The 27,113-nt window shown below is 37.5% G+C and overlaps 1 protein-coding gene across 1 annotated transcript in view; it reads right to left on the reverse strand.

The window, feature by feature from the left end:
- Nucleotides 1-2,096: 2,096 nt before the first annotated feature.
- Nucleotides 2,097-27,113, reverse strand: part of LOC150097193 (activating signal cointegrator 1) — a 127,007-nt gene continuing 101,990 nt past the window's right edge. Inside the window, exons 10-11 of the mRNA XM_090407083.1 lie at nt 22,095-22,191; nt 2,097-2,224 (exon numbers count right to left, since the gene is read on the reverse strand). Coding sequence (XP_090263209.1) covers nt 2,163-2,224; nt 22,095-22,191 — 159 coding nt within the window. The 3' untranslated portion in view covers nt 2,097-2,162. The remainder of the gene's footprint in view (nt 2,225-22,094; nt 22,192-27,113) is intronic.

Here is a 27,113-nt window from a genome sequence, read left to right on the forward strand (position 1 = left end):
ATGGTAACAGACTGGAAGTGTCTAATTATAGGCCAGTCTCTGTGTCATCAGTAGTTGTTAAGATCTTGGAGAAAGTAGTGAGGGACCGTATACAGCATTGGGCAGATGAGGGTAATGTTATCTGTGAGAATCAACATGGATTTGTGAAAGGACGCTCTTGTTTTAGCAATATGCTAGTCTTTTATAATAAAGTTACAAGAACATTAGATGAGGGAAAGGCATATACTGCAATTTTCTTAGACTTGGCGAAGGCATTTGACAGGGTGCCACATGATAAGCTGATATTTAAGTTGCAGCACATGAGTCTGGATGTCAGATTGGTCAACTGGATTCAGGATTCGCTGTCTGATAGGTATCAGAGAGTTGTGTATGGTGGAGCAGTTTCCAGGAGGCAGAAGGTTACAAGTGGGGTCCCACAGGGCTCAGTACTAGGACCTATATTGTTTAACCTTTATATCAATAACATAGCCAGTGGATTGCAAGGGGATATTCAGTTGTTTGCAGATGATGTGAAGCTGGGAAGGATTATTAGTAATAGTGCAGATGTGGTAGTCCTGCAAGAGGATTTAAATAAGCTAGATAGATGGGCAAATGAATGGGGGAATGTCGGTTTAATGCAGCAAAATGTAAGGTCTTGAGGTTTGGGAAACATCGATGGGATGCTGCATACTCTATGGGAGGAGTTATACTGGAGGAAGTAGGGGAGACAAGAGATCTGGGGTTGATGATTGATAGAAACCTGAAGTTTAGGGGACATATTGCAAAGGTGGTGAAGGTAACACAGAGGATTGCTGCTATTATGAGAAGGACACTGACCTGCAGAGATAAGAGGGTTATCATTCCGTTGTATAAGTCTCTGATCAGACCACACTTGGATTATTGTTCTCAGATTTGGTCCCCAGGATTTGAAGGGGATAAATTAACTGTGGAAAGGATACAAAGACCGATGACAAAGATGGTTTCAGGACTGTACAAGGATAGTTATGAGGATCGGCTGAGAGAATGTGGACTGCAGAGTTTGGTGGATAGAAGGAGAGGTGATATGATTGAGACTTTTAAACTGTTGAGAGGTGGTTACAGGGTTGACACTAGGGAGTTCTTTCGCTTGGTTGAACAGTGGGAAGGAGTGATGACAAGAGGCCATCCCTGGAAGTTACGAAAGGAAACTGTGAGCAAGAGGGTAAGGAGTGGTTTCTTTGTGTGGAGGGTGGTTGAGCCGTGGAATGCATTGCCTGATGGAGTGGTGGGAGCGAGAACGGTCAGTGAGTTTAAAGAGTGGTATGATAGACTTTGTGTTTCTCAGGGGGGGACCTCCCCTCGATGAGTCTTGACAGACTTTATGTCTTAGGAAGGACTTCCCTTGATGAGTCTTTTGACTCCTTGGAGGTCTGAATAATAATAATAATAATAAATATCTGTTCGAAGGAAAGAGAACCAGTTCTAACTCTGTTGTGAATTTGATTTTTGGATGTTTGTTGTTCAAATGATTTAAGAACTCCTTTAATGCATCCTGACCATAACTCCATATCAAAAAGAGAGAACACTGGATGACTAAGAATGTACTAACTAGACTGTTAGTGCACAAAATGAATATCTCTTCCATTTCTGTTCTGTACCATAAATATTAGCATTATAATTATGTTATATGCAGTTTGTGATAGATATATTATTCTTGGCTTCAGCTTTCTCATCTCAAGACTATTCGATTATTTTAACTTTGCTGAGCTCAACACCCATTTTTCCACAGCTTAAATTGAGTGAAGTGTATGAGAATAATAATCCTTATGATTTGCGTTTATATAAATATATTTAGTGAATGATTCTGTACACACACACACACACACACACACACACACACACACACACACACACACACACACACACACACACACACACACATTACTGCAAATAATATTTAAATACTTAACTTATCCATACTTGGATTAATTGCTAATTTTCAACTGAGATAAGGTTTTTGAATTGAGTTCCATTTCAAATGAGCGACACAGTAAGTAAAGAGCATACCAATATCTATCTTCATTGTTTAACTGTAATGTGAATCTCACTGCTTGCAAAAATCAACTCCTTAGAACCAGTTTAAAATTTTTCAAAATATTTTCATTTATTTTACATAACTTAATACAAAATGAAGTCTGCATGCCCTAGTCAGAGACTTTCTTTAATGTCTTCTTGGCTGCTTGATGAATTTTAGAATCCATTTTGACTGTGAAGAAAATTGTAAAAAGAAACAATTTAAAAAAAATATTCACAAAGATGAAAGACCTTTATGAACTACTCATTAAATATCTTAACTATATCCTCCTCTTACATTTACCATTTTCCTCTTTCTTCTTCTTCATGTAGCTTCCTCAGTGAAAGAGTGCAGCACTATGTCCTTCCAGTTCTGCCTGTTGGGCTTTCTTTTTTGTTTCTGCATAGCCATGTGATCCTATCCATGATCTTATATCTTCTGAGCAGATCGTTATTTTTCCAGAAGGCATCTTTAGCTATGGCTGTTCTTATTTTTATTTCTTTATCTTGCTTTCCATCTTCAGTAAAGTAGGTGCCTAAATATTTGTATTCTGTTGCATGTTCAATTTTCATATTGTTCATGAATATTTCTGGATCGGATCTGTTTTCGTTTGAGATTTTCATAAATTTGGTCTTTTTTGCATTTATATCTAATCCAAACTCTTTACCTTCTTCAATTAGTAGCTGCAGTAATTTGATTAATTTTTTTCTGTTTTTTGCAATTAGAATGGCATCATCAGCATATCTAAGATAGTCGTATTTTATACCGTTGATACCAATTCCTATTTTTTGCTTTTCAATCTTTTTCATCACTGTCTCACTATAGATATTGAAAAGATTTGGTGAAAGGATACAACCTTGTCTAACTCCTTTTTTTATTTTCACTATAGAAGCCTTAGAGTTAAACAGCTGCATTTTTCTGATTTCTATCATCAATAGAGCTCCACCTTTCTTTTTTTTCTTAACATTTTTATCTTCATGAAATAATCATCCACTTCCATCTCTGCCTCAAAACCCCTACTACTATTTCCCCCGTGCATCTCTACCTTGTATGGACATAATTCTTTTTCTGTCATCAATAGTGCTTCACATTCCTTTTTTACCCTTTCTGTCTTCACAAAATACATCACATCATACCCTTCTATCTCTATTCCTGTCAGGTGTCATCCTCATCCAACCATGTCTCACATATTCCAACAATTTTTGGATGAACAAACTCAATAAATGCAACCATTTTATTTCCATTGTTTCTGGTACTTCTAGCATTCATATACAAACATAACAGTTCATTACTGGATCTATAACAAATTTCACTGATAGTACTTATTAAATATGACTTCTCCATACTTTCCTCAAGCCATTTCTTTTTCTCCTTACTCATCCCAGAATCCTCTTCAAATCCAACTGTTTTCTCTACATCCCAGTTCATCCCCTTCCTTTTTTGTCTACACACGCACATTCACATCCTCTTGGAGAATCAACCTCTCTCTCACACTATGTTCCCCTGTCCATCCTGAGTCTCCTAATTTTCCCCTTTGTCTTGCACATTTGTTCTCTCATTCTCTACACTCATGCTACCCATTTCTTCATTCATAAGCACCACTTCAATCTCTTCTTCCTTACTCTCCAACTCGTTCACATCACTTCTAACTTGCTCAAATTCATTCTATGCACTCATTACTCTCCTTCCAGCAGCAGTCCCTCCAAATGACTTGAACTAAAACCATTCAAATGCAGTCCATCTCTTATACAGTTCAATTCCACACAACAAACTGCACTCTTTCTCTTCACACATTTCTGCTAATATATCATTCATAATTCAGTCTCATCTTATCACTGTCATACCTTGACAATACTCTACCTTTCCTGTCATACTGTTATCTTTTATCCTTCTTGATAATATCCTGATATCCAATCTTCTCCTTGTTCCCAGGCAGGTCATTTGTTCCTAGCCATTACCAACTTCTTTGTTCACTTAGTCCTCATATCGAATGCCTCAATCATTCTATTCATTTTATCTCCAGGAAAACAAACCTTGTGCATCTTCTCATTTACCACACCTCTAGTAATTGAATCGCCATAAAATGCTACTCGCAGGTCTTTCGTTACCATTTCGTACTATTAGTTGCTGTGAACTTTTTTCCTCTTTCTCCAATCCTTAGTCAATTTTTGAATAATTTCTTTTAATCTTGAAATTTCATATGTTTATTTTTCTTCATTTATGTTATCAATACAAAGGTTTCTTGTTTCTGAGTTCCATGCTATTGTTATCCTTAGCTGAACAAGATTCATCAATATTGCTCTACTGTTCCACAAAGTTTTTGGGACCATTATTGAAAACTATCTTAATTCAACTATAAATAATGCTAAAATATATTAGAAAATATACTGAATACGATAAAAGCAGTAAAAACTACAATACAGCAAAAATAAACTAGTCTAAAAAATACACAGTAAATAAAAAAACAATGAAATAGCCCCAAAATATGTGTATTTATATATATTTTAATATATAAAATAAATACAAGGGTAGTCTGAAATATTGTCAGCCTCTACTATAGATGGCAACACTATGGCAAGATTTTTTTTTACCCCTAAAACTTAGAAAGGTTTAGAAAAATAAGCATTCATGTGAAATTGCAAGTCATTCTATCAAGTAGTTTGTTTCATACAGCTGTCTGAAGCAAAAGTGTTGTGTGTATCCCTTGAAATGGATAAAATTAAGTATCATGCGGTTATAAAATTCTTTGTGAAAGAAGGTTTAACGCCAAAAGAAATTCATTCAAAGTTCATAAAAGTTTATGGGCACTCTTCTAATTTGTTTTTGACAATTAAGAAATGGACTGCTGAGTTTAAATGTGGTCGTACCAGCCTAGAAGATAATCCACGTGAAGGACGTCCAAAAGGCGTAACAACACCAGAAATCATTGATCAAGTGCACGATGTGGTATTGGATGACCAGCGAGTCAAAGTGCGTGAAATTGCTGAGACTACAGGCATTTCAAAAGGACATGTAAGATATATTTTGCATGAAGAATTGCAAACAAAAAAGTTCTGTGCAAGATGGAGCCGCGCTTGCTCACAGCAGATCAAAAATGCACTCACATGAAAAACCAGAATCCAAACAGCAGTCAAAACAATGGACAGAAGCCGGCTGTTCAGTGCCAAAGAAGACAAATTCGGTTCCATCAGCAGGAGAGGTCATGGCATTGGTGTTTTGGGATGCTAAAGGCATTTTGTTTATTAATTATCTTGAAAATGGTAAAACAATAACCAGGGAATATTATTCCGATCTTTTAACCATACTAGATGAAAAAATTCGTGAGAAAGACCCAGTTTGCAGAAGCAAAAAACATCTTTCATCAGGACAATGCACCTGTTCACAAAGGTGTTTTGGCAACGGGAAAATTAAGGGATCTACACTATGAATTGTTGGAACATCCACCCTATTCCCCAGATTTGGCTCCCTCTGACCTATCTGTTCACAAAACCAAAACTCTTCCTCACTGATCAGCATTTCTCTTCGAATCATGAGTTGATTGCAGCTGTCGAGGGGGTGGTTTGCAGATCTTACTGAGAACCACTACAGGGGCGGGACAATGGCGCTAGAACATTGCTGGAATAAATGTATTAGTCTTAAGAGAGATTATGTTGAAAAATAAAAATAATTTTGAAATTATACATTCGTTTTTTCATTGTTAGGCTGAGAGCTTTTCAGACCACCCATGTAAATCAGTGACATATTCCCTAAGGGAATAGGAAATGCTATTTACTCCAAATAACTTTTTTTTGCAGACTAGTGGGTGGCCAATCTCTGCCATTAGCCATCATTAGTATCATTTCATAAGCTGGAGAGGAGTATGGCAGACATTTATCACCATCTTGTTGGTTCCTAACAGTATGTTTTATTGTCTAAAAGAGAGTCATCTCTGTAATTGATTTTCTTACATTACAGAGTCATAAAACTAAGTCAAAAAAACTACTTACATGTGCCAGCAATAAATTCGGGAAGTGTCTGAAAAACAGTCTAGAAAATAGTCATTGAATAGAGTCAAACTTGTAATAACTGTCTTTCTTCTGGCATTCTAGTGCTATGGAAGCAAATGAATTTCTATTAGGGCCATGTAGGCACCACATTATAATTTTACAGGGCTACACAGACCTTATAATTAATATCATATTTTAATAATAAGTTATTATTAAAATATGTGACTGACAAAAAAGAAGTGAAAGTTTCTCTGCATCAGGGATTCCCCCAAAAATCAAATGTTCACCTTGTTTATTTAAAAAAATGGAAAACATTTAAACATATATTAAGTAGTTCCACATATACCCTTTCCTCATGAAACTTTTCACATGGTTGGCAACTATCCAGGTAATCACTTCTTGGTCAATCTCACCAACTGGAGGGAGATTTGACATCTCATTTATAATATTATAACATCCTCTGATGAGATGATCAAATCCAAGACCCTCAATCTTCATGTGTCCTCTGTTACATACTGCCTTGGGTAGTTGTCTCTCAAAAACTCATTTTCTTTACTTCCAGTTGCAATCTCGTCATCCCAATCTATATTGCTGCAATTAAAATCATATAATCATCCTTTTCCCATTCGCTTGGCTAATTTGCTTATACATTTCATAGTCACTATGCTCTACATTACCAGGTGTGTAGCAACATCCAAAAATATATTTCATTCTATTCACCTGTATTTCTGCCTCAAAACCATTACCACTATTTCCCCTTGCATCTCTAGTTTATATTGACATAATTGTTATTTTTATTCAACAGCACTCCACCTTCCTTTTTAAACTTTCTACCTTCATGAAATACATCATACCCTTCCATCTCTGATACTGTCAGGATGTCACCATTATCCAACCATGTCTCACTTATTCCAACAATTTTTGGGTGAATAAGAAGTAACACTTAGAAATGTACAAAGTTGATATCTGAATGGTATCCCAGAGAGGGAAAGAGCTATAGGAAGACAAAAGAAATGGTGGTAGAATGAGATTGAAGAGATGGCTGGAGCCCAGTGGCATAGAAAAGCTCAAGACTGAATTGATGACTTTGAGGAGAGGCCTTCATCTAACCAGAAAATGGCTGAAGAAGATTATGCATCAAAATAATGACTGCATTTAACACTTTGTACTGAATCTCCAAAATGAACAAAAACTGCAATTCTTTCACTGTATATATTTAAGTAAATACCCTACATGATCATTTTTATGAAAGAAATGTAATTTGTTATCATCTGAACTTCAAAATAAATTAAAGATGCCAAGAAATTATATTCTTGGTTTAATCATTTATCCAAGCATAAGTAAATGTTTGCAAATTAAGTATCTTCGCAACTTGTTTAAGATGTTATTACTTTCACCTATCCAGCTCATCTGTTAACTTATACTGTTATTCAAAACAAGGCAGTTTGGCTGATTGAAAATCTCTCCATTAGAGACTTACTCCAACCACTGTTTGGTGTATTTTTTACAGGCACCATTGGTGCTTTTCTGCTGAAGCATATAAAATCCTGTATGAGTGGCAGGTACACAACAATCCACTCATAGTCCAACTGCTAACCCAATGAACCTTCTTCTCCTCATTCATTTAATCTATTTTTAGTGTCTGAAAACAGCCTTCTTTGTGAAAGACTACAACTTCTAGATATTCAAAAATTCAGATTTCTTTTCTCTCTTAATCCCTTCCCCTCCACACAACAAATTAATGTGCTATAAGCTATGCAACCTCTTATGGTTGGAACAGAGATAAAAGGCGTTACTATCACAAAATATTTTAGAGCATACACTTATAAAACTATTTATATAATATCTTAATATTGTCAATATACACTATCTTTCAACTTTGCCAAAAATTAACAGCATCAGCGAGACTTAGTTGACAGAAAATTATATAGTAGGGATAGAATGTAAGGAGTATTGTATTTTCTGGTAGGAAAGAAGGAATAAGACAGGAGGAGGGATTTTTCTGATGACAGCTGAAGAACTTCATCAAAAACAGAATTTATGAAGAATATTAAGTCGGGGGGGGGGGGGATGGTTCATTTGAGACTATCTAGTGTGAGATTGAGACCAACAAGACAAAGTACATTATCTGTTTCTGCTAAAGACCAAGGGATTGGCAGGGAGGTGTGAATGTTATGCATTGGCAAATCAGCATACAGGATAATCTATTATGGGGAACTTTAACTACACTGACATAGATTGAAGGGAGGAAAGGGTGCATGGCAAGATGAAATTGGAATTTATATAGTTACTAAGGGATAATTATGTGACAAAGCATGACATGGAGAGGACTGGGTTTGAGAGAGTGTTGAATCTGGTAATAGCATCAGAAGATGTATCCATAACAACAGTAGACACTCTGTTTCTGATTGGAGAAAAGGACCATGAAGTCTTCTTCTTCTGGGAAGTTGTCAAACATGTGGAATTCTCAGTCAAGGAAGGATTTATGTGGAACTGCAAAGCTGGCAATTATGAAGCAACTTGTTTCAAGGAGACAACTTGGAACAGTGCCATAGATTAAGAAGCTGCAAGGAAAGAATCAGTAGTGAATAGGAAGTGGTCAGGAGGAATGCTAAGTGTGGATTAATTGGATGAGTGAAGATATAAAGCAGGAGCTTCAAAATAAGAAAACATTGTGGAGGGAATGTAAAAAAAAAAGATTATCAGCATACTCACGAGCAGCACAAAAGTGTACACAAGAAGATGACTAGTATGGTAAGAAAGGATAAGATTATGAGAGAGAATTAGCTAAGCAGGCCAAAGTAAATCCAAGAGTTTTTTCATTATGTAGGGAGTAAGGGGGAAGAATGATTATCATCATCATCAAATTCCTGATGTATACCCTCAAAGGGTTTACATGATATGATAGTACTACAAGAAAAATTACATCATTACAAAGTTACTATCTACAATTTTCTCCACATCAGTCTGTTACCTGTCAAGACTTCACCATTATCTGATCTTATGTTTCTATCTTCTAAGGCACTTTTTACTGTATCAATCCACCTATATCTTGGTCTTCCTCTGGGTCTTTTTCCTGCCAACCTGGCAGAGAATACGTGTTTTGCTAATCTTTCCTCTCCCATTCTGTTTAAGTAACCATACCACCTGTACATCCCTTGAGGGTATATATTAGGAATTTGATGATGATAACACCTAAGATTAGCTCTGGTAATGCCTTCCTGGATGATGACAATGTTGGGTTCTTCCCTAATATCCTCGTTTATAATATTATATTGCCATTGATGCCATCTGTTCATGCCCCTAATCTTTTTCAGGACTCTCATATTTGCAGTCTCTAGCCTTTGATCAAGTGTTTTACTTCTGACCCAGCTCTCAGATCCATAAGTTAAAAATGGTTTGAATACTGTCTTGTATGCAGCTAATTTCTCTCTTATTCCATATAAATTTATTCAGTTGATTTCCTACCATACCAGCTTTCTTGATTCTGTTATCTATTTCCATATTTAATTTACTATCTTCACTAAAAATCATGCTTAAGTAACTGAAATGTTTTACTTGTTCTATAGGTACTCCATTCACAATGCAGTTGATATTTTCAATGTTTCTGCCTATTTTCATTGTCTTTGTCTTGTTATTGCTGACCTTCATACCATATCTATTACAACAGTTATTCAATTTAGACAGGGAATCGGGCAGACTTGTAGCGGATTTATTTAGAAGTATAACATCGTCCGCATAAAGCAAAGAACTGACATTAACATCTCAAATTCTGATATCATGTTTAATACCACTTTCCTTCATAATGTGATCCATTTAGATAATGAATAACAGAGAGGATAATGTACATCCTTGTCTCAGACTAGATTTAACATTAAACCATCTTCCTGTACATCCTTCAATTCTAACTGCTGACTTAAACTCAAATACAGACTAAGTATTGCTTGATATAATGCCCCATTGACACCATATAACTGTAGTGTATTGAATAGCTTCTCTCTTGGCACCTTATCATATGCCTTTCCCAGATCTACAAAACTTAAATACAGATCTTTGTTATATTCCCATGATTTCTCAGCTATCTGTCATAAAATAAAAATCTGATCCTGACAGCCTCTATTTGGCCTGAATCCAGCTTGTTCTTCAGCAAGCTGCTCTTCCACAATCCTTCACAACTGTTTTTCAAGTATACTTGCATATGTCTTACCACGAACACTAAGTAGGAAAATAACTCTAATTCTCACATTCAGTTTTATTTCCCTTTTTATATATGGTTACTATGAGAGATCTACTCCAATCATCTGGAATTCGTTCCTCTGTCCAGGCCTTCTGAACTATGCAGTGCAGCCGCTGTAAGACTTTTATCTCCATACTTGAGCATTTTTGGTCGAATATCATCTACTCCTGCTGCCTTTCCACATTTCAAGCCTTTGATGGCTTTTTCTACTTCAAGTATGGATATGTATTCCTGACTGCATACCTGTTGAGTGTTTTTACTCAACAGGCATGTTGAGTAATTACTCCATACATCAAGTAATTAATTAATTACTTGTTATATGGAGTAATTAATTAATTACTTTAGAGAGGGCCTGAAGGTCAGTCGTATTTTCAGGGAGCTCCCGAAAGCTAAGTATAATTTTGAATGAAAATTAGAATATAGGTTAAAATCATAACATAATATTGTCTAATTTTGGTAGATTGTTGTGTCTGTGATTTTGGTGTGAATTCCGTTATTTAATTCAGTATTTAACGATACGTTTCATAGATCTGAATATGGCGCCAATGCGACGTAAGATAATGGTGTCCAAAAATACAACGCCATTGTTCAAAAACTATAATGTGAGAGAATTTGTCCAATGTGATGTGTGTGTGGAATGTATGCATTCCCGAATGAAGCTGGAGTTTGGATTGAAAGTGATAGTGGTGAGAGAATGTGCAGAAAGTGTAAGCAAAGTGAGGAGTTGAAGTATGTGTCAGGTCGTGAGACAGTTATGGTTGAAGAAAGCCAGAATGAGAGTGAAAATAGTGGCTTGATAGGGAATTGCGATGTACAAGATGGCAATGAGAGCGCTGATCTAAGAAAGAGTGAGAGCAACTATACAGAAAGAGAAAATGTTTGAATGATAAAAAAAATGAAGAATTATTTGTAGGAAGTGAGATCACTAGGTTGCGCGCACTGATACAAAATGCACAGCGGCAATTAGAGCACCTGCAAAATTCTTTCCAGAGTGATTCGGTTAACGTAAATAAACAGCGTAAGAATGGGAGAGTTTCTGAAATGAAGGAAAGAGTGTTGTATGGTGACTCATTATTAAGAGGAGTGATAGATGGGAGTGTAACTAAATCTTACTTACCGGGTGCGAAATTTAAGGATGTAAGTGAGAGTATTAGAGTGCAAAAACAGAGGGTGAAAGAATTAATAATTGTGGCAGGTACAAATGAATCGAAAGGTGAAAAATTTTTTATGAGAGAGGACTTGAAAGTATTGTTAAAGGTAGCGAAAGAAAAGAGTGACAGAGTTAAAATGGTGAGTCTGTTGCTGCGGTATGACAGAGAGGAGTTTAGAAGGAGGGCCATAATTGCAAATGACATTATGCGCAGGTTATGCAGACGGTGTGGTGTGGAATGAGTTTGATGGTTGAAAGGACTTATACAAGATAAATGGCCTGCATTTGAATGGGCTTGGTGTGCAGAGACTGGAAAAGGTGTTGCTGAATGGAATGAAAATGGATGTGCAGAACCAGGGAAACTAGAACTACCAAGGAGGGGGAGAGTGGATATGCAAACTTCAGTGAGACAGTTGAGTGTAAAAATGTATATAATGTACCCGAGCCAGCACTAAGGACAAAAAATGGGAATGGAACATTTAGAATAACGCATCAAGATAGGGGCGGGACAAAGGGATCACTGCATTTCATGTATACTAATGCCAGGAGTATTAGGAACAAGAAGGAAGAATTTTTCGCCTTGATTGGCTCTTCCTGGCCACAGATTATTGGCATTAGTGAAACATGGCTGACGGAAGATGATATAGTTAGTGGGATAGAATGTGTAGGTTATAGTGTATTTAAGGAGGGACAGAGAGAATAAAATGGGGAGGGGGGGGGTGTTATTGATGATAGCTGATGAACTGCAGCCAAGGAGAAAGGAGAATTGAAGTTGTATTGCAGGATAGTGAAAGGAGCTCATTTGAGGCTATTTGGTGTGAGATTGAGACTGGCAGAATAAAATATACAGTTGGGTGCTGCTATAGACCAGGTGATGGAATAGATGGTGGAGATAGTATGCATAGGGAAATTGATGAAATGAGTGGAAGGAGGGTAATTATTATGGGAGATTTCAACTATGGTAACACTGATTGGAAGGAGGAGAGGACATATGTGAGGAAGGAAATGGATTTTATTCAATTATTAAGGGATAACTATCTGAGGCAGCATGTAATTGAAAATACTAGGGAGGTGTGAGAGTGCTTGACCTGGTAATAGCATCTCACAATTTGACTGTAATGAATATGACCATGTTGCCACCTATTGATGAGTGTGATCATAAGGTCTTGACCTGGGAGGTGGCTAAAGGTGTGGAATTTTTGATTAAGACAGGGTATATGTGGAATTACTGTGCTGGCAAGTTTGACAAGCTTAGGAGATTGCTTGGATCAGTGCCATGGCATGTACAACTGCAAGGGCTGGACATCGATAGAGCATGGGAAGTGGTCAAGGAGCATTTACAGGAGGTTATGGCTGATTGTATACCTAGGTCTGCATAGTAAAACAAGTAGGGGTTAAATGGATGAATAACACCATTAAGCTTGAGCTGCAAAAAAAGAAACAACTGTGGAGGGAATTTAAAGAACGGGGTGACCTGCAGGCACACGAACGGTATAAAGTGCAGGCCAGAAGGGTAACGAGTGTGTAAAAACAGCAAAAGCCGATTATGAAAGGAAACTAGCTATGCAAGCAAAAGAGAATCCCAAACAGTTCTTTCAATATGCTGCAAGCAAGAAAAAAACTGTACACGGCAAAATAATTTTAAGGAATGACGATGGTAACGAGGTCACTGAACCAGTCGATATTGTGGAGTTACTGAGCGCGCACTTTGCAAAAGTATATCATCCAGGTGGTGACATTGAAAAAATGAAGGAACCATTAGTTTATATGGGAATTGTGATGAATGAAGTGGAGGTGAATAGTCTATTACAGAACCTTAATGTGAATACATCTGTGGGATTGGATGGTATACCGGCACGGGTCTTGGTGAAGCGGCTAAGGAATTATCAGTGCCCTTGACCATGTTGTTTAATCTGAGTCTCGGGTCTGGTTTAGTCCCGAAGGTGTGGAAAGAGGGAAAAATAGTTTCACTGCATTAAGGAGGATCCAAGACTATGGTGGCAAATTACCGACCGATCAGCATATCAGGAGTCGTTGTCAAGGTCTTGGAAAAAGTAGTCAAGGGAAAAATACAGGAATGGATTGATGAAAATGAGATACTGTACAGGGGACAGCATGGCTTTGTGAAGGGTAGATCATGCCTCAGTAACTTGCTCAATTTTTATAACAAGGTGACGGCAGAACTGGATAAGGGAAATGGGTTTATAGTGATATTGCTGGACCTGGCAAAAGCGTTTGTCAGGATACAACATGGAATTCTAATCCGTAAACTACAACATATGGGAATGGATATAGAGTTGGTGAGATGGATAGGTGGATGGTTGATGGAGAGATATCAAAGAGTAGTTTATTTAGGAGTAGAGTCCAAAAGATGGCCTGTGACTAGTGGTGTGCCGCAGGGTTCTGCTCTTGGACCACTGCTGTTTAATCTGTTCATTAACGACATAGGGAAGGATCTAAGTGGAACAGTTCATTTGTTCGCTGATGATGCAAAGTTGGGTAGGGCGATAGTGAATGCAGAAGATGTCAAAGTCTTGCAGGATGACTTAGATAGATTGGAGTTCTGGGCTAAGGAGAATGGATGTCAATTTAATGTGACAAAATGTAAGGTTATGCATTTTGGGGTGAAAATATTAGCAGCAGTATACCACATTGGTGGAACTGTACTCCAAGAGATTGATGAGGCCAGGGACTTGGGAATGTTGGTAGATAGGGAGATGAAGTTTAGGGGGCACATTGCAAAAGTAGCTAAATCAGCTCATCAACTCGCTTGGTTGTTGAAAAATACCTTGACGAGTCCAAAAGATGGCCTGTGACTAGTGGTGTGCCGCAGGGTTCTGCTCTTGGACCACTGCTGTTTAATCTGTTCATTAACGATATAGGGAAGTATCTAAGTGGAACAGTTCATTTGTTCGCTGATGATGCAAAGTTGGGTAGGGCAATAGTGAATGCAGAAGATGTCAAAGTCTTGCAGGATGACTTAGATAGATTGGAGTTCTGGGCTAAGGAGAATGGATGTCAATTTAATGTGACAAAATGTAAGGTTATGCATTTTGGGGTGAAAATATTAGCAGCAGTATACCACATTGGTGGAACTGTACTCCAAGAGATTGATGAGGCCAGGGACTTGGGAATGTTGGTAGATAGGGAGATGAAGTTTAGGGGGCACATTGCAAAAGTAGCTAAATCAGCTCATCAACTCGCTTGGTTGTTGAAAAATACCTTGACGAGTCCAAAAGATGGCCTGTGACTAGTGGTGTGCCGCAGGGTTCTGCTCTTGGACCACTGCTGTTTAATCTGTTCATTAACGATATAGGGAAGGATCTAAGTGGAACAGTTCATTTGTTCGCTGATGATGCAAAGTTGGGTAGGGCGATAGTGAATGCAGAAGATGTCAAAGTCTTGCAGGATGACTTAGATAGATTGGAGTTCTGGGCTAAGGAGAATGGATGTCAATTTAATGTGACAAAATGTAAGGTTATGCATTTTGGGGTGAAAATATTAGCAGCAGTATACCACATTGGTGGAACTGTACTCCAAGAGATTGATGAGGCCAGGGACTTGGGAATGTTGGTAGATAGGGAGATGAAGTTTAGGGGGCACATTGCAAAAGTAGCTAAATCAGCTCATCAACTCGCTTGGTTGTTGAAAAATACCTTGACGAGTCCAAAAGATGGCCTGTGACTAGTGGTGTGCCGCAGGGTTCTGCTCTTGGACCACTGCTGTTTAATCTGTTCATTAACGATATAGGGAAGGATCTAAGTGGAACAGTTCATTTGTTCGCTGATGATGCAAAGTTGGGTAGGGCGATAGTGAATGCAGAAGATGTCAAAGTCTTGCAGGATGACTTAGATAGATTGGAGTTCTGGGCTAAGGAGAATGGATGTCAATTTAATGTGACAAAATGTAAGGTTATGCATTTTGGGGTGAAAATATTAGCAGCAGTATACCATATTGGTGGAACTGTACTCCAAGAGATTGATGAGGCCAGGGACTTGGGAATGTTGGTAGATAGGAGATGAAGTTTAGGGGGCACATTGCAAAAGTAGCTAAATCAGCTCATCAACTCGCTTGGTTGTTGAAAAATACCTTGACGAGCAGAGACAAGCAAGTTATTGTACCTCTGTACCGAGCCCTGATAAGACCTCATCTCGACTACTGTGCCCAGATTTGGTCACCTCGGTTCCTTCTTGATGGGGAGGAGGTGGAGAGGATGCAGAGGCGAGTGTCTAAGATGATGGCAGGTCTATGGAATGAACCATATCAGAGCAGGTTGAGGATTTGTGGGTTGCAGAAACTGGTTGATAGGCAGAAAAGGGGAGATATGATTGAGACATTCAAATTGCTAAAGGGATTCTATAGGATTAATTCAGAGGATATTTTTGAGATCAGGACTGGTAGTGGGAGAAGTAGTAGACACCTATGGAAGCTGGGCAAGAGTGTAGTTAGCAGGGGTGTTAGAGCTGGGTTCTTTACTTTTAGAGTGGTAAATGAGTGTAATAAGCTGCCAGAGTCTGTTGTGGGTGCTATGACAGTGAGTGAGTTCAAGGCAAGATATGATAGATACTGTGAGAATGTTGAATAGTTGTGTGGACATGATGTTTAGGGCCTCCCTGGAGTAGCCCGATATAATAATAATAATAATAATTAATTAAATGGAGTGCTTAAGGGTCAAAGCTGTATAACTGAGAGACCTCCACATAGCCTTTAAAGGAATGCGGAGAACCGACCAGGGCATCTGACCTAATGTCCAATCCTCATCTTCTCGTGGTGCACCCTGTTGGGTATCTACTTGGATACTGAACGAACAAGGATGGGCTGGCAATTTGGGATTTAGCCAACCAAATTGTATTCTTATTGGTTAAACCAAAAAAAAAATGATGGTTCAACATGACAGAATTTCATGCCGGCTGGGGCATCGCCCGGTTAAACAAGTCCCCCGTTGTTTTCGCCAGGGAACCAAGGCGAACAGCGAATAGTCAGCTACTGGAACAAATCTGAAAACAAACCATAACTCAACATCACCAGATTAAAGATCGGTACTATCAACGTAAGAAGCCTGAATGGCAAAGAAATGGAGCTAGCTGAGGAATTAGATAAGTACCAGATCGACATAATAGGGGTGACTGAAACAAAAAAGACCAAAACGGGTGAGATCTTTCTGAGCAATAAATACAAAATGTTATATTCAGGCAATGACAATCAAGGAAAAAAAGGAGTAGCCATAGTATTCAACACAAAATACGAGGCTAATCTTCTTGAATGGCAGTCAGTCTCAAGTAGAGTAATGTGGGCAAATATGAGAATGGGGAACTGGACAATGAGACTTATTTGTACCTATGGTCCCACAGAAGGTTCTACTAAGGTAGAAGTCAAGGAGTTTTTTGAGGCTTTAGAAAAAGCAACTGACACAATGAAAAATGAAAAGTTAGTCCTTGTTGGGGATCTAAATAGCAGAGTAGGAAATGATTGTGAGACATACAAAAATATTTTGGGAAAATTTGGAGAAAAGAGCAAAGCTAATAATAATGGCAAATATCTGTTGGATTTCTGGATTTCATGGACTGGTTATTACTAACACCATGTTCCAACATAAAAATGCGCACAAATTCACATGGAGAGAAGAGGCTAGGAATAAGAAAAGTCTCATTGACTATGTTATTGTTGATAGTGATGTTTTCTCCCTGGTGCAGGATACCAGAGTGTACAGAGGATTTGAAATTGGAAGTGATCACTATTTAGTCTTGAGCAGGATAAAATTGAATTTAATATTGAAAAGAATAACATGTAAGAAAGTTTTAAAGCGAATAAAAGTTGAGCAGCTCTCAGATGTGAACTGTAGACTAAAATACACAAAGATTATTGAAGAAAAAATGAAAGAGTTTCAGGACAGGAATCAAACTTTCGAGATTCAGTGGCAAACTCTGAAGAAAACATTGACTGATTATGCCAGAGAGGCATGTGGTGAGGTTGTCTGTAAGGATAAAAAAATCAGAACTCCCTGGTGGACACAGGAAGTTAAAGAGGCAGGATCTTTAACTGAAGGAAAAGAAGGAAAAGAAGAAAGCATATCAAAAGTTCCTGTCAAATAAGTCAGCTTGTGCTCTTAAAGAATATAGAGACAAAATGCAAGAATGCTAAACACTGTGTAAAACTAGCCAAACAAAAGTCATGGGAGGACTTTGGCAAGAATATAGAAAATAAATATCAAGAAGGTGGCAAAATATTCTGGAGGTTGTTGAAGAAGCTTAAGAATGGAGGAAAGAGTGCTGTAAAAGGAATTAGAGATGATAACGGTGACATGAAAACAGGAGAAAAAGATATCCTTGAAGTATTGAGTAATTGCTTTGAAAAACTGCTAAATGAAACAAGCAGTGATGACAGCACAGTGGTAAAAAACACTGACCAGGCATGCAGTCAGGAATACATATCCATACTTGAAGTAGAAAAAGCCATCAAAGGCTTGAAATGTGGAAAGGCAGCAGGAGTAGATGATATTCGACCAGAAATGCTGAAATATGGTGGTATAAGAGTCTTACAGTGGCTGCGCTGCATAGTTCAGAAAGCCTGGACAGAGGGACGAATTCCTGATGATTGGAGTAGAGCTCTCATAGTGCCCATATATAAAAAGGGAAATAAAACTCATTGTGAGAATTACAGAGGTATTTCCCTACTGAGTGTTCCTGGTAAGATCTATGCAAGTATACTTGAGAAACGGTTGAGAAGAATTGTGGAAGAAAAGCTTGGTGAAGAACAAGCTGGATTCAGGCCAAATAGAGGCTTTCAGGATCAGATCTTCACTTTACGATAACTAGTCGAGAAAGCATGGGAATATAACAAAGATCTTTATTTAAGTTTTGTCGATTTGGAAAAGGCATATGACAAGGTGCCAAGAGAGAAGCTATTCAATATGCTGCAGTTATATGGTGTCAATGGGGCATTATATCAAGCAATACTTAGTCTTTATTTGAGTTGTAGGTCAGCAGTTAGAATTGAAGGAAGTACAGGAAGATGGTTTAATGTTAAATCTGGTGTGAGACAAGGATGTACATTATCCCCTCTGTTATTCATTATCTATATGGATCACATTATGAAGGAAAGTGGTATTAAACATGATATCAAAATTGGAGATGTTAATGTCAGCTCTTTGCTTTATGCAGACGATGTTATACTTCTAAATAAATCTGCTACAATTCTGCAAGATTCTCTGACTAAATTGAATAGCTGTTGTAATAGATATGGTATGAAGGTCAGCAATAAAAAGACAAAGACAATGAAAATAGGCAGAATCATTGAAAATGTCAACTGTGTTGTGAATGGAGAACCTGTGGAACAAGTAAAACATTTCAGCTATTTAGGCACGATTTTTACTGAAGATGATAAATTAAATATAGAAATAGACAACAGAATCAGCAAAGCTGGTATGGTGGGAAATCAATTGAATAAATTCATATGGAATAAGAGAGAAATTAGTCTGAACACTAAATTAGCTGTATACAAGACAGTGTTCAAACCAGTTTTAACTTATGGATCTGAGAGCTGGGTCAGAAGTAAAACACTTGACCAAAGACTAGAGACCACAGATATGAGAGTCCTGAGAAAGATTATAGGCGTGAACAGATGGCAGCAATGGCAATATCATATTAAAAACGAGCATATTAGGAAAGAACATGACATTGTCAGCATCCAGGAATGTGTTAGCAGAGCTAATCTCAGGTGGTATGGTCACTTAAACAGAATGGGCGAGGAAAGATTAGCAAAACAAGTGTTCTCTGCCAGGTTGGCAGTGAAACGACCCAGAGGAAGACCAAGATATAGGTGGATTGATACGGTACAAAGTGCTTTAGACGATAGAAATATAAGATCTGATAATGTTGGAGTCTTGACAAGTAACAGACTGATTTGGAGGAAAATTGTAGACAGGAAATTAATAATGATGTAATTTTTTTTCATGTAGTACTATCATATCCTGTACACCCCTTGAGGGTACATGGCAGGAATTTGATGATGATGATAATTAATTAATTACTCCATACATCAAGGATATCTTTTTTTCTCCTGTTTTCATGTATCATCTCTAATTCCTTTTAGAGCACTCTTTCTTCCATTTCTGAGCTTCTTCAACAACCTCCAGAAAATCTTGCCACCTTCTTGATATTTATTTTCCATGTTCTTACCAAATTCCTCCCATTACTTTTGTTTAGCTAGTTTTACACAATGTTTAGCTTTCTTACATTTGTCTCTGTATTCTCTAAGAGCACAAGCTGACTTATTTGCCAGGAACGTTTGACATGCTTTCTTCTTTTCTTTCACTGCCTTTTTAACTTCCTGTGTCCACCATGGAATTCTGATTTTTCTATCCTTGCAGACAACCTCACCACATGCCTCTCTGGCTAAATCAATCAGTGTTTTGTTCAGGGCTTGCCACTGAATCTCCAGGGTTTGGTTCCTGTTCTCAAACTCTTTCATTTTTTCTTAAATCATGTAATGTATTTTATTCTACAGTTCATATCTGAGAGCTGCTCAACTTTATTCGCTTTAAAACTTTCTTACATGTTATTCTTTTCAATATGAAATTCAATTTTATCCTGCTCAAGACTAAATGGTGATCACTTCCAATTTCAAATCCTTTGTACACTCTGGTGTCCTGCACCAGGAATAAAACATCATCATCAACAATAACCATAATCAATGTGACTTTTCTTATTCCCTACTTCTTCTCTCCATGTGAATTTGTGCACATTTTTATGTTGGAACATTGTGTTAGTAATAACCAGTCCATGACCTAAGCAGAAATCCGACAGGTATTTGCCATTATTATTAGCTTTGCTCTTTTCTCCAAATTTTCCCAAAATATTTTTGTATGTCTCGCAATCATTTCCTACTCTGCTATTTAGATCCCCAACAAGGACTAACTTTTCATTTTTCATTGTGTCAGTTGCTTTCTCTAAAGCCTCAAAAAATTCCTCCACTTCTACTTTAGTAGAACCTTTTGTGGGACCATAGGCACAAATAAGTCTCATTGTCCAGTTTCCCATTCTCATATTTGCCCACATCACTCTACTTGATATCACCTGGCATTCAAGAAGATTAGCCTCATATTTAGTGTTGAATACTATGGAATATAACATTTTGTATTTATTGCTCAGAAAGATCTCACCAGTTTTTGCCTTTTTTTTTTGTTTCAGTTACACCTGTTATATTGATCTGGTACTTATTCAATTCCTCAGCTAGCTCCATTTCTTTGCCATTCAAGCTTCATATGCTGATCCTGAACTCTGGTGATGTTGAGTTGGGGTAGGTTTTAGAATTTGTTCCAGTAGCTGACTTTTCGTTGTTTGCCCTGGTTCCTTGGCAAAAACAACAGGATCTTGTTTAACCAGGTGATGCCCCAGCCAGCATGAAATTTTGTCATGTTGTGCCATCATTTTTTATTTTGGTTTAAGCTAATAAGAATACAATTTGGTCAGCTAAATCTCAAATTGTCATCCACGTGGTTAGCCAAGTGGTTATGCACTTCGCAACCATATGCCTGGGAAAGGAGTGTCCTGTGTTCGATTCTTGTCGCTGACGTGAGGAGCTAAGGATCTTTCTCAGACATAGCCAAGTTAGCCGGCCTTGGGCATGGACTGCAGGGTTTTTCCTCCCGCAAAGCAGGCAAACAAGAACACAATGCTTCACAGACAATTACACATGGTTGAGCATAGGGGGTAATGACCCCACCTCGTAGTGAGTTATGAAACCTAAAAATGAGAGGCCAAGGCCCTACATGGGGGCTGTAGCGCCAAAGAAGAAGAAAAAAATCCCAAACTGTCAGCTCATCCTTGTTCACTCAGTATTCAGGTAGATACCTAACAGAGTGCACCACGAGAAGGTGAGGATTGGACATTAGGTGAGAAGCCCTAATCGGTTCTCCGCATTCTTTAAAGGCTTTGTGGAGGTCTCCTCTCAGTTATACAGCTTTGACTCTTAAGCACCCTGGAAGAATGATCATGGAAGGATAATTAGAAAAGAGCCTCTGTAGCTCAGTAGGTAGTGATAATGCCCATTAGGTTCAAATCCCATCTAGGACATGAAATTTAATCAGAGTCAGTCCCATATTGAGGCAGAAGGATTTTTCCTCCTGGTAGCATAGGTTTTTCACCCCCTCACAAAACAACCAGACGAACACATGCAATTTACGAACATAGCAGATAAGTTACTTGATTTAATATGAGAAAAGAAGATGACGATGATAATGAAACTAGTAAACATAAAATATTGGTATTTCTTTCCACCGTATTCCACCATTTGAGAATAAAGTAAGAAAAAAATTCAAAAACTAGATAGATAGTAGAAATGTTACGATCTTTATATAGGATTCCCTTATTACATTTTATTCTTAAAAGTAACAAAACTTCTCTTTTTTATAAATCATGAAAGTAAACCTGCTCCTATTAAAAACAGACAAACCACATGAATCAATATTTCATATACATACATACCTATTTGTTTAGACTCTTTTGGTTTTCAAATAAATATTTGTTCACAATGCCTATCATTATCCATCTTATTTTGTTTTCAATACAATGTTTCATGCACATTGTTCAGGGTATTCTTCTCATCTTACATGCATGTCCATCAAGTTAATTAACATTTTTTTTTTCTTTTTTAATATGTAAAACCAAACTGAAGATCAACAAAACTTACATATTTTAAACCTTTTTCTCATGGGAAATTGTATTATCAATTCCTGAGGATTTTCAAAAATGAAAGCATATGGTGTTCCCAAAAGACCATCAGGGTACTAGAGAGAATAAAAAAAAGATAAAATGTATTAGTGTTATGCAAAAAAAAATGAGCATTTTTAAAAAAATTTACTTTCATTAAATATCAAACAGATATTACAGGATGCCTTTTGTAGGCCTGTGGAAACGGTAAATGTTTCCTCAGTGTGCTAGATCCAGAAGACAAACTGTTATATTTTCAGTTCTAGTTAGTGATGAAGAAGTTATCTAGGCCAATTTTTCAGCCAATTCTAAAGTTAAAGAATTTGGAAAATGAGGTTTTTAATTATGCAAAAACTCAAGAAAATTGACTTCTCATTATTTTAGATCATCCCTGGAAGTTACAAAAGGAAACTGTGAGAAAGAGGGTGAGGAGTGGTTTCTTTGCATGGAGGGTAGATGAACCATGGAATGCATTGCCTGATGGAGTGGTGAGATCGAGAATGGTCAATGCGTTTAAGGAGTGGTATGATAGACTTTGTGTTTCCTAGGAGGGACCTCCCTCGCTGAGTCTTGATAGACTTGTGTTTCTTAGAAAGGACCTCCCACGATGAGTCTTTTGACTCCATGGAGGCCTGAATAATAATAATAATATATAGTGTTTACAGACCACAAAATGGAGGCACTTGTCTGTGTTACTCTCCTGTCTCCAGATGCCTATGAAATTAAGATTGGCTGCTCATCAATCTTCAAAAAGTTAGGGATAAATAGCCTTTATAAATTTATTTTAATCCTTTATCCAAGTGTGAGCAAACAAAGTTTGCACCTGAAAGTATCTTCAGGACTGGGGTAAGGTGGTACAACACCAGGCCACTCCTTGCAAAGGTGGAGCAAGCTACCAACACTCCTATCTCAGTATCTCCCATAATGCAAAACACATCTCCTTGCAGATATGTCTAATGTTATGCATTAAGGAAAGGGCCAGACTAGTTTCGACCTTTATTGGGGTCTCTTCAGTGGGAGCCAGGCCCAAGTGGAGATACCAGGCAGAAGCATTAGCAGGTCATCTCTACCTATAGGAGTTGCCAAATGGTGTGCCACCCTTTTTTAATAAATTACTCTGGATTTAGAGAAAGATGTTGAAAGTTTATTTTTCACTTGGTTAGAGTATAATAAATTTAGGCTGTCAATTGAACTATTCCTCCCCCCCCAAAAAAAAAATTACACCCACACGCTTCAATATGATGATAATTAGTGTAAATACAAAACCAAATGTGCTTCTGCTGAAGAGTGCTTTCATCTCTCTCTCACACACACACACACACACACACACACACACACACACACACACACACACACACACACACAATGCAATTATAAAGATATCAAAAAGTCAAATCATTCAGATGACCTTCCAACTTCCATTTAAATGCATTTAACTCATAACACAGTTTGCATTATCAGAGATGCAAAATGAAATACAAAAAATATTTCAATCTATATATTATATTTATTAAATATATCTTCAAACATCTGCTAGGTAGCAGAAAAACACAAAAAAATTCAATATTATATTTCTGTGAAGTACACCTACAACATTTTTATGCAGATAAAGGAATCATGCCATTCACAGAACACTGCTTTGATTTATTATCCCAAACATTCCAAACATAAGTGACAAACCAGAGCTTTTGAGCACAAAAGCCAGGTTTCTCAAATATATATATTCTAAATTACTTAGGTAAAGATTGAGAAGAATATCAAAGAGACGGGAACATATGTGGAATTATAAAGCAGGTGATTATAATAGTCTTAGACGTCAACTTCGGGAAGTTTCGTGGAGGGAGGAATTGGAAGGCCGGGATATCATTAGTGCTTGGGAAATTGTGAAGGAATATTTGTTAGCAGCAATGGTAAGCTGTATTCCACTAGGGAAGAAGAGGACACAATTTGGAGTAAAGTGGATGACAAAAAATATTAAACAGGAGCTACATGCAAAAAAGAGGCTGTGGAAGAGATATAAGGAGACAGGTGAAGAGAAGATGCATGAAAAATATAAGACACAGGCCAGAAGAGTGACTAGTATGGTAAGGAAGGCAAAACTGGAATATGAGAAAAGATTGGCCCTTAGATCCAAGGAAAATCCTAGGGAATTTTTTAGCTATGTGGCCAGTAGGAGGAGAAATGACTGTGAAAGAATGACATTGTGGGATAAAAATGGGAATAGAGTGACTGATGCAGAGGATATAGTGGAATTGTTCAATGAACACTTTATTGGAGTATTTCATCCTGGAGGAGCCAATTTGAATACTAGAAGGATACGGCAGGTTCGAGGTGCAGGAGGAGAGTGTGTTCCACATACTGAGTACTCTGGATGTTAGTAAAGTTGTTGGACTGGATTGTATTTCACCACGAGTTTTGAGAGAATGTGCTAAGAAACTGACAGTGCCCTTGACCTGGCTTTTCAATGAAAGTCTGGCTGTGGGAAAGGTGCCCATGGAATGGAAGGAAGGTAAGACAGTGCCATCGCATAAGGGCGGTAGCAGACTGGAAGTGTCTAATTATAGACCAGTTTGTGTGTCATCAGTAGTTAGTAAGATCTTGGTGAAAGGGGCCATGACAAGAGACCATTCCTGGAAGTTACGAAAGGAAACTGTGAAAAAGAGGGTAAGGAGTGGTTTCTTTGCATGGAGGGTGAATGAACCATGGAATGCATTGCCTGATGGAGTGGTGAGATCGAGAACGGTCAATGCATTTAAGGAGTGGTATGATAGACTTTGTGTTTCCTAGGAGGGACCTCCCTCGATGAGTCTTGATAGAATTGTGCTTCTTAGAAAGGACCTCCCACGATGAGTCTTTGGACTCCATGGAGGCCTGAATAATAATAATAATGATAATAATAAAGAATAACAAGAAGACATGTTAATCATCATGATGAAATCATTGATATGTACCCTCAAGAGGAAATACAGGTTATATGACAGTAGTACTATATAAAAAAACAAACTTTGCACCTGAAATGTTTTCAGGACACTTGGCAACTCTTGGTAAATGTGGTACAAGTTCTTATCACTTGCCTTAGTATCCCATAATGCAAAGCACATATCCTTATGGGTATGTATAATGCTATGCTATGCATTATGGAAAGGATCACTACCCAGACTGGTTTCAACCTTTATTGAGGTCTCGTCAGTGGGAGCTAGACACAGAGGTGGTGATACTAAGGTGAAAGTAATGCAAAAGTCATATCACCATACACCAGTTGCCAAAAAGTGTCAACACCTTATTATTAAAATTCTCTGGATTAGAGATAGCTGATGGAAGTTTTTTCACTTGACTATGCTACCAATTACATATCTGGTTTAATCCTTTATCCAAGTGTAAGCAAACAAAGTTTGTGCATGAAATATTTTCAGGACTGGGGCAACTAGTGGTAAAGGTGGTATATGTTCTGATAAGAAGCACATACCATAAGGACATGTGCTTTGCATTATGGGATACTAAGGCAAGTGATCAGAACTTATACTACCTTTACTGGAAGTTGCCCAGTCCTGAAACCTTTGAAGTTTTGAAGGTTCGTTCATGCCTAAGTAATCTACTAACTTTTTATAATAGAATGACAGCTGAGTTAGATAAAGGGAATGGATACATGATGATACCGCTAAATTTTGCAAAGGCATTTGATAGGATACCACATGGAATTCTATTATGCAAACCGAAGCAAATGAGGATGGATATGAAACTGGTGATATGGATGAGTGGCTGATAGACATACAACAAAAAAGTGGTATATGGAGGAGTAGAATCCAGCAGAAGGCAGGTAACTAGTGGTGTGCAGTAGGGCTCTTTGCTTGGACCACTGCTGTTTAATTTGTGCACAAATGATACAGGAAATAATTTGAAGGGTAGGTAGTTGATTCAGTTGTTTGCTGATGATGCAAAGTTTGATAAGAGTGATAATTATATAATAGTTAATCAAGGTTATGTAGAAAACTTGCAGGATGATTTAAATAGGCTGACAGTATGGGCAAAACATAATGGATGTCAATGTAAAGTGGAAAAAGTTATGTATTTTGGGATATAAAGATTACAAGCTATGTACAACATTGAGAGAACTGTACTCCAGGAAATTGATGAGGTGAGGGATTTGGTGATAGTAGATAGAGAACTGAAGTTTGGAGAGCATACTGCAAAAGTAGCTAGGGTAGCTCACAGGATTATTTGGTTATTGAGAACACACACTGCTGGTGTGTGTTCTTCAATAAGCAGAGATAAGGGAGTTACCATTTTACTTTATAGAGCCTTGATACAGCTACATCTGGATTACTGTACTCAAGTCTAGTCTCCTGGGTTTCTTGGGGATGAGGTAGTGATGTAGAGGAATTAGAGGCAAGGTGACCACGATGGTGAGTAGTCCATGGAATGCTCCCTATGAGAATAGATTGAGGGTTTTTGGATTAAGAAGTTGGTTAATAGGTGAAAAAAAAAAGGGGGGGATATGATAAAAACATAAGTTACTTAAAGCAGTGCTTCCCATACTTATGAATGTCAAGGCCCCCTTTGGAAAAATTAAAAGATTTCACAGTCCCCATCTAAAAAAAAATCCTAATACATATATTATTATATTTATTGTTTATATTCAATACAAAACATACACACTAAGTGTATTTCTTTCCTGTGCATCACCGCACCTGTGTACACTAGCAATGAAACATTAATTTAAAGTGAGAAAAACTTTGCTGGTTTAAATGAGTGCAAGATTTTGCGTTTGTAAGCTTTTTTTTTTGCTTCTTATCAATACCTTTGAAATTAAACTCATATGAATAAGCATATATATTTACTAATATTCATTAATTGCCAAAATATGCAGGAAGCAAAATTGGTGAACCAACACTGTGTGATTTTTTTCCATTAAAATATAAAATAATAAATAATAAAAATTAAATATGTTTCTTTTAAGATAAAAAATATCTGATTAGTCTTAAAACATTTTAAATTTGTT

This window comes from Typopeltis vanoorti, chromosome 17 (genome assembly GCF_054136105.1).
Source record: "Typopeltis vanoorti isolate ZY-2024b chromosome 17, IOZ_Tvanoo_1.0, whole genome shotgun sequence".
Taxonomy (NCBI): Eukaryota; Metazoa; Arthropoda; class Arachnida; order Uropygi; family Thelyphonidae; genus Typopeltis; species Typopeltis vanoorti.